General features: G+C 41.5%; 1 protein-coding gene across 4 annotated transcripts in view; it reads right to left on the bottom strand.

Moving 5' to 3' along the window:
• Nucleotides 1-12,829, bottom strand: part of DENND5B (DENN domain containing 5B) — a 104,638-nt gene that overhangs the window by 59,691 nt on the left and 32,118 nt on the right. For 2 of the 4 annotated variants that reach the window (XM_030238017.2, XM_030238009.2), the window contains exon 2: nucleotides 1,588-1,653. The exons of the other annotated variants lie outside the window; for them this stretch is intronic. In XM_030238017.2, the coding sequence (XP_030093877.1) occupies nucleotides 1,588-1,653 (66 nt within the window). The remainder of the gene's footprint in view (nucleotides 1-1,587; nucleotides 1,654-12,829) is intronic. 4 annotated transcript variants of the gene reach the window in all.

Below are 12,829 nucleotides of genomic sequence, written 5' to 3'. Positions count from 1 at the left end.
TTTAAGGAGATGGCTTTTAAAGGGACATTTAGTTTCAAATTAAATAGTGAAGGGATGGATGCTAGATCAAGAAAAAACTGTGCTAATTTCATTTCAAAACAAAAAGATTGCTCAAAATTTGAAAACAAGCCTGATCTGTGTTTGGATGGAAGATACAATTACTAGGGAAATGCAGCTACAGTCATGAAGCTGTTAATCATGATGACTTTCATATGGGTAATTCTACATCAAAATTTAGTGATCTTCAGGTTTAAACAGATCTGTTTCAATTATTGTCACAGTGACAGAGGCACACAAAGCTTTGTACCAAATAGGCAGAGGCATCTTCCACCCTCTGGTCCAGGGAATGCCAGCTATCTGTCACTCCCTCCAAGCTCTGGAACACAGAGAGGAATGCCTGTGACTACAGAAACAAAAATATCTTTTATTCCTTTAGAGGAACACACTGGGAGCACAGCTATGCACAGTGCTCCTGGTGACCACCTCTGTGACAGCCACCTCTAATTAAAACTGCTCAGCACACCCAGCCATGGCCTCTCCCTGCAGATGGAATTTTGTTAAGTATTTTTAATAACAGGATGACCCTGCACAAGAAGCAAATAATACACAATGTGTGAGGTAGAAAACAATGTGGGCACAGGAACAACAGTGCTTGGCTGGGAGCAAGCAAGCTGTTAATTGTCAGGCTGGCTCAGGAACTGGTTAGTTTAAGCAGTGCAGAACTGCTCTGCTTTTCTTCCATGCCTCCCCAGGATGCCAAGGTGGCAGGGAGAGGCTGATCAGAGTTCAAGGACTTAAAAACTCTTATTTCTGACCTCGCATTCTCATAATCTCACTGCAGAGGAAGGAGATTGTAAGAAAGGGAGGACTGGGACAAGGCAGACAAAACAGTTTTCATTCCAAAGTTTTAAAATCTGAGTTGTCTGTAAGACAATAGTGGATTTGGGGGGGCTGAGGAGGAGGGCAGTGTCTAACCTGCCATTGTATGCCAACAGGTAAAGGAATTAATAGATAATATTTAAGCAGGAAACCAGAGGGGGATGCGAACCCTATCAATACATCTAAATTATTTGGAATTTTGGGGGGAGTATATGTCTCTGTGAACCTCACCAGTATTGCTTTTTAAATCTAAGCTGCAAAAGAAGCTTCCCTGAGGTGTCAGGAAACTTTGTGTCTCTGGAGCAGAATTTGGTGGAGCTGAACCTTCCAGTCCCCCATATTACAAATCCACATAACTAAGCCTTGTTAGATTTCTGGGTAAGTATCCTGTAAAATGGCCTCATGCAAGATATTGTTCAGTCTATTATTCAGAGATCTAGCACAGTCTCCTCTCCACCAATAGACTGACAACATACTGACATCATTAGTGGGATTTTGCTGGAGAACCACATCTGCCAAGAGAGCTTCAAGAAATAGAACAAAATTTTCCAAATATTGATTTAAATTAGCTAAAATAATTAACAAGTCCAAGAGGTTTGGTTTTGATTTGGATTTGTGATTTTCAATTTGATTCAAGAGGAGTAAGAAGACTGAAAATAAGGAAATAGAGAGGTCCTGATCATTGTTTTATCCTTAACCCCTCTTTACCTGAGGTTTTGTCTGCAGTGTCTGAGCTCTTGCCATGGAGATCTGCTTGTAGATATTGGTACAAGACTACACAACATAACAAACAGAAATAAAAAAAAGCAAGTATGAACAAAATGAAGAGACACACAATGTACTGGGGAAGGGAAAAAACATGAAGCAGGCATTAAATATTCCCCCTCACAATCTCACTTCCCCCCACTACTGGCAAAGGGTAAATCCACACAGTAAATAAAACCTTCCAGGACTGGATTACTGTAGAGGTGTTGAATGCAATGACAGACATGGCAGAAATACTTGTCAAAATTAGTAACAAGATTAAATTCTCAGTACTTCAAACAACACACTGCTTTGCAGCTTCCCTATTATGAAAGGCATCTTTGTTCACATATTGAGACCTTCTAGAGCCTGAGAAACTCAGGGGGAAAAAACATATCAGTCCTTCAGCTAGTGTTGAACTAAACCCAAGAAGTTTTAAATAATACTGTTAGCTATGTTGTTACACCTTCAATCCTGTACTGCACACCATTTTCAGGACTTCCTGAAGTTACCTAATAGCTCTATTCATCCTTTCTGTCTCATAACTGGGTGATTTTAGACTGAGGTTTGAATAAATAAGCTATGTTTAGAACGTGGATGACCAATTTTAATGTGTTCCAACAACAGCTACCACTTCTAAAGGAAGAGCTTCCTGCTAGCATGTCTAACTGAGGCTTCTTCTAACTGAGGCTTCTTCTAACTGGTTTGTTGATCTCCTACAGACAAACAAAAATGCTTCCACGGATGCCTTGGCATTTCTGTGTCAAAAAAAGTCACATTCACACACTACACAAAGGCATCACACAATCCTCCTCAAGTTCAATCTTTTTACAGAGCTGGCACCTCTGTTAAAGCTGCAATGGCAGTGACCTCTCTGGTGATTCACCCTCTAGGTGTAAATTCAGAGTAGTTCTGCTACAACCTCCTACTTGAGTGTCAATCCAGACACCAGTGCAGAGGACACAGACAGTTCTGCCAAGGCCAGATTTTTTGGGAAGGCAACCTTCAGCAGAGGGCACAGGAGTTCTTTCAACAGAGATTTTTAGATGTGAATACCCATTTTAGGATAATTTTCTCTTTTCTTTAGTAGGCACCTTAAGATAGCCCACATTCAAATCTGCAGGATGATGTTTCTCTACTCCATATGCCTTAAATCATTTCATTCTAATTTTGAGCTGTTTGAACTACAAAGTTGCATAAGTATTAAATTAAATGAAACAAAACAATTGTCAAAACTAGAGATGCCTCTTGCTAAATGGCCCATATCCACACTACATTTACAAGTCTCTCTGCCAGGCTGTCCTTTCTTTCAGCTCTCCCCTAAAGATTTTAATTCAAAGGCAATTTGGTACTGAGCTTCCACAGAGGTAGCCAGCACCTGTGCAATAGGAAGAGTAAAAAGGAGCAACCTGTGAAACAATGTATAACCAGATGCCCTAGGACAGGCTCTGGGGTTTGATGCCCATTTCAGTACTTTGATCATTTATTATCATCAATCACATGGCTAAGAAGTCACAGAAGTGATGTAACAACTCCTGCACAGGAAGTCAAGGTGCCAAAAATGATAAAAACACAGAGCTATGGACACTCTTCTGTGTTGTACCACCTAATTCTTTACACAAACACAATTTAATGAAACACTAATAGTGCTACAAATTAATTACACTTGGAAAAGGTGCAGTATTTTAAAAATGCTATTTAAAAGGAGATTTGTTCACATGAACAAGTCATTGAACATCTAAATAAAGAAGACCCTTAAAATGAGAAATTTAGTTTGCCATAATCTCTTCCTTCTGTCCTTGATTAAAATACTAAACTATCTGCCTACTGAATTACACTATACAGCATCAACACTGTCAGTCTTAAAATAGCCCCAAGTCCCAGCTGCCAAGAGATCACAGACATGTCACTACATTAGTGAGTAAGTATGAATTACCCCATCCCTTTTACACCAAGATTGCATCATAATCTTGTCAAATCCAAAAAAAATCAAATTAGGTCAGTTTGGGTGATTTTTTGCAGTGGAGCCAGTGGAGTTTAATAAACAGGTGCCCAAGGCATGGTGCTCCTACACAATTACCTTGGAGTCTGTCTCCAAAGGCTGAAGGCATCAGCAGGTGACAGTGGAGCAGGAATAAAACCAGACCTGTACAGGGAATTATTTATGCTTTGGGCCTTTATTTTCTCTAGAAATCCAGGTGTGGAATTCACTCATACTTTTCATACTGCCCCTACAAGTATGGTCTCCCAACCCAGGGAAAACATGCCCCAGAGATCCTTGGCCTATCCTGTTCACATACAAGTGGCATATTTTCTTTTCTGTTACATGTTTCTATTCAAACCTGCTGTATCTTTTGAACACTTGATACAGAATGAATATTTATACTAATAGAGAAAACAATCCAAGCAACAATTAAAAGTTCATTTAAATTAAAGTTTTATACATCATAATTCTTAAAACTGCTAGCTAAGTCTTTGTTTAGTTACACAGGTGCTCAGTCAGTCTTTTTGCACAGCACATCTTTCATGCTTGTGCTTTCTGCTTACTTACAGGTTCAAGTTCAAATGCATCTAATTTCTGTGTTAGAATATGATGTTGCATTCTCAGACTGGTTTTGAAAATAGTCTCACCAACAGAAAACCTATTTTAAGATTCAAGTCAGAAGGTGTTCTCTATTCCACTGTAGAAGTACACTACAGAGGTAGTACCAGAGTCTTGTCTCAAGATCTGCTCTGTTACAGTTGGCATTTCTGGAGAAAAGGTAAGGGGAAAAAACCCACCAAACTCCCCAAACAAGTAGAACATGTCATCCTGAAAATGCCAAAACTGCTACTGTTTAGGTGTGTGTGTGTAAAAATGCAGGAAAGAAAGAGGAATTTTTCAATAAATTTTGCTTTGGGGCTTTTTAAAGACAGGGACAAACAGCTTTATTTTTATAATTCCAGCCCATTCAGTTGCCTTTTAAACTGGGCTGTTATGATAGGGCTTTTTTAAACCACTCTGCAATGCACATACATCATGCACCCATATTGGTCTCCACTCATCAGGATGGCAAGTTTCAGGTGTTTTGTTACTTGAAGTCAGAAGCAATTTCACCAAAGCTGCATTTATAGAACATCTTCTGTCACTCAAACTAAACTCAGCTTGCAAATTAATACAAGAGAAGAAAGAAGTTTAATTGGACCTGGACCATTTTTAGCACTAAATAACTTTGACATCAACAGAGCATGGAGACGCCCACACTGCAGCTTGAATACTCAGCTAAGCCCAGGGGTTAAGCCTTCTTTTTATCCACCTCACACAAGCTTGAGACCTCAGTTCCCTGGACTCAGCAACCTCACCCTGGGATTTCCCCAGATTAAAGGAAACCCTTCCTTGCTGATGTTGCCAAGAGGAACATCCCTTGATGTGCTGAGCCACACTGAGGATGCAAGGGACCCGTGGCTGGTTTTTACTCAGCACTGCCCACATGCTGCTGGCACCAGGAGGAAGCTATCCCTAGATTCTGAGGAAGATTCTTCTCCTTCAAACAGCACAGTCCACAGCCCAGCACTGGCACACAAGATGGACACTGACAACACCCTGAGAAGGGACAGCCTCTCTGCAGCCCTTTGAAGAGCTGGCCCACACCTGTGAGCTTTACACAGCTGGGTTCCTTAGTGGGGCAAAAGGAAGATTTAGAAAGCTCAGGCCCAGAAGTCCTCCCCACTGCAGGGAGTTACTTTTGCACACCCTTTACAAGCACAGGGATACAAGAAGGAACTGTCACCTGTCAAAGGCTGCAGCTGCTGTTAGCTTCATCAAAACTTAGTTAATATGTAGTTGGTGAGAAAAGGGTCAGGCAAAGAAAAAACTTTGCTGCTTGCAGCTAACAAAGCTCTTTCATTGGCATAAAGCAGAAGCACTCCCTTGTGTAGCAGAAACTTTATTTAGGAAGTTTTGAGCAACTGCTGTATAAGATGCTGCCAATAAGGACTTGGCCTTAAGAGCCATTCTTCCGCCAGTTTTCAATAAATGAATCCTTTCAGAAGACTAAAAACCTTCTGCACACCAAAAAGTCAAAAGAACCCTCAGGCAAGGCTTAAATTTCCCAGAGCTTCCGGATGAAGAAGGGTGGCAAGCAGGAATGGAGCTGCAGAGAGACAAGGACATGCTGCCCACACAGCCATATTCATCTTTAAAAGCTGATACTTCCACTTAAGAGCTACCTGAAAACCATCTCAGTTTGCAGACTGCTCTCAGCTGCTTCAACCCAGCTGGACCACAGTAACTGGAGATCAGCATATTGCTGCAAATGCTTTGAAAGTGGGCAAAGCTGTCACCAAAGGACCAAGGCATTTACACACCATGTTGGATGATGAAGTTGTTAGCTTTGGGGAAAAAAACCAACTGGAATTTTGTCAACTAGAAGTGTTAGAACATTATTAAAAGGAAAAAAAATATATAATCTTGAAAGAAAGATCAGTTGTAAGTATTCTAAAAACATCTCTACAGGTGTTAAGACAACAGCAGCTTAATTTACAAGCTGAAGAATGCCAGTGAGTTTACAGAAGGGATCATTAAGTGCATCAGTGCACAGTAATTGTGCATGTAAGCCACGTGAAGGATATTCTTTATGCTTGTGTAAACCTTAAGTAAATCATTACTAGTTAGATGAGTTAGATACAGCTTTAGATTTTATTCATTGCCACAGAGATCTATTTCAGACAAAGCACAAACTCCCAGATTTAAGCTTTATCACTCTTGCCAATTTTGTGGCCAGTTTCCAAGTTTACTGAAAATACAGAAAGCTGACACCAGGACACAATCACCAGGTCACTGTAATGTTTCAGGATTCAAATCCAAAGGCTTGGGCAAAAATTAATTTCTGGATCCAAACTTGATTCCAGGCGGAAAACTCAAAGCACGGCATCATTTCTACCCTGCCTCTAGATTTAGTTCAGATCCCTACAAAGGCTGCCAGAACCAAAAGCCTTTGGCTTCCCTTAATGCCTTGGGGATGCTTTGGTGCCAAAGCATCTGTGGCAAGAAGGATCTCACTTGAAAAGGTCAGAAGAGTAATTGTCTCTGGGTACAGCTCTCCAATGCCCATGTGCCTTCAATCCTTTCTTCCTTGGTCCCACTTGCCTCTACAGACATCTGGAAATGAAGGCAATTCTGCAAGTGCAGCCCTGACCCTTGTGCCTCAAAAACACTGTTTCAAGGCTTCTGCTAGATTTTCTCTCAGGTGTATTTTGGGGTTGCTTGCTGTCCCAACAACCCAGCTTTCAACCCCAGGATACACCTTCCACAGCCATCAACAAGATCTCCTAAAGAACACAGAAAAAGTGCAAAAGGCTCTCTGTCTTACAAGTACCCCCATTGCCAAAGCCCAGCAATGAAAAGCACTCTCTCAACTTATCTCCCCTCCCATTTCTACAGCCACTCCAGTGAAAACCCCTCTGTCAATAGATATCCATTTAAGAACGACATCTGTTTCAGGAATGTTTTTAGACCCTAAAGCTAAAAAGACTCATGAGAGCCACAAAAGGGAACAGGGAGCAATTCCTGGCCTGAAACTGGGTTGAAGAGAGCCAGTAGGACACAAAGAGGAGAGATACACAGAAAGGAGAGTAAGAAATTGAAGCTCACTTTCAACCAAAGTGCATGTCTTGCCTATTACTCAGGGCCCTCTTAGTAGAGATGAAAGCAGCAGAGAAGAGAGATCTGAATAAACCTAAAATTACTTGGCATTTAAGCAAATGTTTCCTCTTCAACCACTAATCCACTAATCTTTTGGTGCCTGGATCCCAGGTTGATTGGCATGCTAAAAATACACAGGTAGAAGGCACGTAATTGCTGCTCTAATTTTTACATAAGCATGAGCTGTCACCAGCTACAGATCTACTTGAAAACCAAGGCTTTTAGAGCCACCTCAAACAGACACCAGAACCCTCCTGGGCACTGCACACAACTCCTGTTATTTCTGCACAACATATGTTATAGGATTTTACACCTTCCTTTGGCAAAAAGTGGAATTTTATGGAGTTAAATAAAATGCTTCACCTAATGAGGCAAACCATGCCATGCTGTTTGGGAGCCTCAGTAGCTGTTACAACATTACACATTAGAAACAGAGCATTTCACACTGAGCAGATCAAGGCTGGATTAGCCACGGACCATAGCTGAACACACTTTAGCACCTATGGTTTCTGTGACTGTACAAAGTCTGGAAGGTCTAAAAAATGCAAGGAAGTGCATACAAAAGGAGAGAGAATTAACACAATGTATGGGTGTAGCAACACAACTGAAAGAGAGAATTAACACAATCTGTGGGTGTAGCGACACAACTGAAAGTAGTGGTGTCTTGGTGTGACAATGTAGGACAGCTAAATCTGAACATCCTGTTGCAAAAAAAAAAAAAAAAAAGAGTATTGTCATTTTGCTTTGGAAAAGTTGTTATTCCTGCAAATCAAGGCAGAAGAGAGTAATTTTGGGTGCTTAAGGATGGTTTTCAATAGTCCCCACTCAACATTCCCTATAAAATATAAGCCCACCAACTCAAGATCATTACTCTAAGAAAGAGCAGCATGCAGTGTATTCACAACCACACATACTCCCTCCCTCCCAAAGAGAGGGGACTGGCAGGAATGCTGCTCCAGGATAAAAGCACCTGGGGTCTTCCATAAAATGGCCTGAGCAACAATAGAGGCAGTCCCCAAACCTGGACACCAGCTGGCTCCTAATTCCACACAGCAATGCAATAGCATCAGGAGCTCCTGTGGGATTAAAATTCCCATCTCAAATCAGGCAGCATCCACACATATCAGATTAAAGAGATGCAGGCATTTGCATACCTCTTCAGGGTTTGACAGGTTTGTGGTGATTTAGTCTGTAACCTGCAGAATACAGACCAGGAGCACCCCTGATGGATGCCTCCTCAATGCAAAGGTTAACAGGTCTGTGTGCATTACATTAAATATTCACATTAAGGAAGCAATTTTTTTTTTCATATTTAAATGGGAAGCACACACAAGAAGAAAGACCCAAACTAAAAAATATTTGAGACAACAAATGATACATATTTCAGCAGCTAGAGGTGTTAGCAATAAGCTAAGCAGGGGATACCTGAGCACAAGTATTACTGGATATTTGCTAAAATAAACTCTATATCAGAATGAAAAAAAAAATACTTTCTTGTTAAGGAATGTAAGATGATTCACTAATATTAGATTACCACAGACTATAATGAATATTTCAAGGGTTTCACATGTATATAGGCAATCAGTCCAATGGGGCTGGTCTCCAAGTTGCCACAAGAACAGGCAGTGCATGTGGGGAACAGAATTCCCCTTTGAAATTAAAATCACTATGCATGTATGAGATTAAAGGAATCTGAGCACTCACATACATCCTACAGCTGCAAATTCAAGGGTCGTGAAAGAATTTCAAAACACTGAACTTCTGGCTAAACTTAGTTATGAGGCAAAACAACAAAGCTTCCAAAGCCTGCTTCTTCTGCCTCTGAAAAAGGCTGCTTGCTAAAGTAGGACTTCACCCCAGGCTTTGAACTCAGCAAGGTTTATTCTCTGTTTGTACTGATATGACAGCCTGAATGCAACTTATTTTAATGCAGAAATATGAATCTTCAACCCAAATCTGTATTTTGCAGCATCAGAGTATTCATTTATAAACAGCCTGAGGAACTAAATGTTCTGGTGGTGCTTCTGGTTAACCCCTTCCCAAATTGTTGCCTCCCTAAAGAAACATCCTTCTGCCACCCATCCTGGAGATCTCAACTATTTGGTGTGTTTATCCAGAGATCTTCCTCACCCTTCCTGCTTCCTTTCTTACACTGGTGCTTCCCAACAAAGCTGCTTTAGGTTGCAAGTTAAGCAGTAAGCCCTGTTTCATTCAGGTCAGGAACACCTGGATTTTAAGTGAAGGGGGAAGATGTACCAATCCTGCTCTGAAGAGACACTAATCTATAGCACCTTCCCACCTCTCCACTGCTTTCTCCCTGCCTCAAGAGCTGATGGATTTTGATGCAGCCCACAGGAGGAGATCTTGAGCAGGTGAGGTAATGGCAGCAAAGCCTGATCCCCACACAGGTACAGCTCCTCTCCAGGTTAGATCAAAGTGCAACTGCCTTATCCAAATGATAACACACACACTCACATGACCCTGCAATAGTCATCCACATGGATTCTGAGAGAGGTTTGCACTTTCTTAGACAAACATCAACACTGCTGCATCTCCCTGAACTGTCAGAGCATGCCAAAGAAGCCATGAAATCAACATTGTCTAAAATAAGTGATGTTTCCTAAGTCTTAAAGGCATTTAATTGCAACCATATGTTAACCTGTAGAAACAAAAGCACTGACTTCTGTTCTGATCCAAGGTCAGTTCTTCCCTTTCCCTAACCTTTATTTTATTTAATATTTTCAAAATTATGCTCTTTTAAGAAAGATCATAGTTCAGTAAGGAAACTACAGTACTGTGTATTCCAAATAAAAAGTAACACAAAGCTTTGCAAAGATCCTCAACAGAAAACAAAACTCCAAAGTCAGGTCATGAACTGTGAAATTGCTGTACCTCCAGACATTTTGAGTCCAAGCTGTCCCTTTCTTCAAATCCCTGGGCTATGCAAGCTGGGCATGTACAAAACTTGAAACACAGGTGGTCTTTAAGATAGAGCAAGGCGCTGCACCAGCTCAAGTTTACTCTCAGGGTGCTAAGGCACTGGCACAGGTTGCCCAGAGAAGCTGTGGATGCCTCATCCCTGGAAGTGTTCAAGGCCAGGCTGGAAGGAGCTCTGATCAACCTGTTCTAGTGAAAGGTGTCCCTGCCCATGGCAAGAGGGATGGAATTAGATGATCTTCAAGGTCTCTTCCAAACTATTCTATCATTCTATGAATTTTCCTGAAGAGCCCTTCTACTTGAAGATGAAGAATTAAGTCCCTGACAAGAAGAACAGCTCTGCATTTTTCACAGGATGCCCTGAGGCAGAAGAGGCAGAGAGCCCAACACCAAAATCTGGACAGGAGGGGAGTCCTGGATATGATCAATGAGGAGAGTGCAGGCAAGCAAGTAGGACCTCTGACCTCAGCACTGGCCATCACAGGGAGCATCAAACCCCTTCTACATTTGTCAGAGACACAGGATATGTTCAAACAGCTTTGCAGGGTCTTGCCACTCTCTCCTGAAACCTGGTTTGTCATCACCAAGGCAGGAGTGAAATCGTTCCAGCATCCCTTTAGCTGCCATCTGTGCTCCCACAGGGAGGGGGCCCAAACTTGTCAAATGCCCTGAATTAAAAAAAAAAAAAAAAAAAAACCCAAACAAAACAAAACACCTCTTGCATAAGAAATGGCAAGAGGTGGCAATTTCATGATAACAGCCTGAAGCCACAGGCCATCAGCAGAGACACTGCCTATAACTGAGCATGGAAAACAGATTCCTGCAGAATCCAAGTGGAACAACTGCATTGGAGAAAGCAATTTTTGAATATCCATACACTAACAGAAAGACTCTGAAACTTAAAGTAGTAAGTTGTTTAGGAACAGAAATACCAGTCTTGAAGAACAGAAGATAAAAGAGTCTTTGGGTTAAAGCAAATCTATTTTCTGTTACTTGCCCTACCTCATTTAAACAGCCCAGCCCTCCTACAAACCAGGATGTTCTCAGCCAGGACTGAGAAAAGAAAGAAAATAATGATAACAATAATGCTACCTGAATTTCAGAGGATCATACATGTTTTCCAACCATTTCAGTGACTATTTGAGGATGTGCATTGAAAAGCACATCCAGCTTCCAAAGCCCATCCAGCTGGACATATATTGATGGTCTTTTTGACTAGCTGGGGTTTTTTTTATATCCTTTTACTCCCTTTTAATAGTATGCCCCAAACATTTCACCTCCCTGAAGGAAACTGGTGTTCCAAAAGGCACTGCTGGTAGCTAATACTCTTCTGCCTAATGAATAATCTCACACCCACTAAATGTTCCAGGCCATCAGACACTGCTGGAGGAGACCATATCATATATCAGTAAGTACAAGGCAAGGCTGGGCCTTTGGTCCTTTTTTCTTCACTAAGAAACCTGAAGGAGTTTTCTAGTGATGAAAGCATTCAGAAAGCTGCTCTGTTCCTGTGTTTCAGTTCACTCAGACAGGTTTGCCTCTGAAGATTTTTCCCTAAGAAGCAAGATTATGTGCCCCAATTAATTATAAGCTATGTAACATAGCTTCCCTAAGAAGCTATGTTACATAGCTTATAATTAATTGGGGCACCCCAGACCAGAAGGTCTGCTTGCTCCCCCTAAATCAGCTTTTGAAACAGCAAAAACACTCTTAGCATGTGGCAGGGATATGGTTCAAAAGTTCATTTGGGCTTAGCTTTGTACAAGAAAACAGTTTTGACATGTAAATTTAGGCAGACTCATATTTAGCAGAGGTTCAGGAGGCCTAGAAGGCATTCAGAGCATGGCTGTGCCTGCTGTGGATAACACACAAGCCCATTCCAGGTTGTTCCCAAAGAACTCTTATAGCTGCAGTCAGAGCAGGGGTGACTAACACTGAGCACATACACAAACAGACCCCTGACAGAGTCACAGAGGAAGCTGAAGAATTTCAGCTGTACAATCATCCAAAATACGTACCTGTAAAAGCAGGGGGATCAGAAAAACCAGATCAGAAAGGTTATAACTAGATCTAGAGGTTTTCTGGTCCATGCCCCTGTTTAAAGCAGGGCTGACTTCAAAGCCAAATCATGGTGCTCAGGAGCAAGACAAAAATAATTTTTGAGATGAAAAACTGCAAAGACAATTCAATAGCTGTGAGGAGGGGAGAGCAAAGTAAGACATCAATATTTCAGCATCTTTGAAGCAAACAGTGTAAGGCAGGTTTTCTGACGTAATGCTTGCAGTGCAAACCAGGAGGCACTTGTGAACCTGCAAGGTAAATGCCAGGCAGCAAAACAGAGTCTGTGAGCCACCTGAGCTATGAGTCAGCCCTTGCCAAGCCTCTGGTCTTCTCCTCAACATATTCCACCTCCTGGTCTTCATGTTGTTTAGTACTAACACAACTATTATGGTGTAACATAGCAGCAGCAGCATCACTAACATCATCTCTTGGCTGGAGACCACACACTGAACTCATTTCATTGTCTGCTGCCTTGCCTCTCCAGGAGAAAAAAGCCCAGCATGCTCAAAGGCATCATTTGGATCT

This window comes from Serinus canaria, chromosome 1A, assembly GCF_022539315.1.
Source record: "Serinus canaria isolate serCan28SL12 chromosome 1A, serCan2020, whole genome shotgun sequence".
NCBI classification, from domain to species: Eukaryota; Metazoa; Chordata; class Aves; order Passeriformes; family Fringillidae; genus Serinus; species Serinus canaria.
Note: the sequence above shows the minus strand (reverse complement) of the source record. Positions and strands in the feature narration are given on the sequence as shown.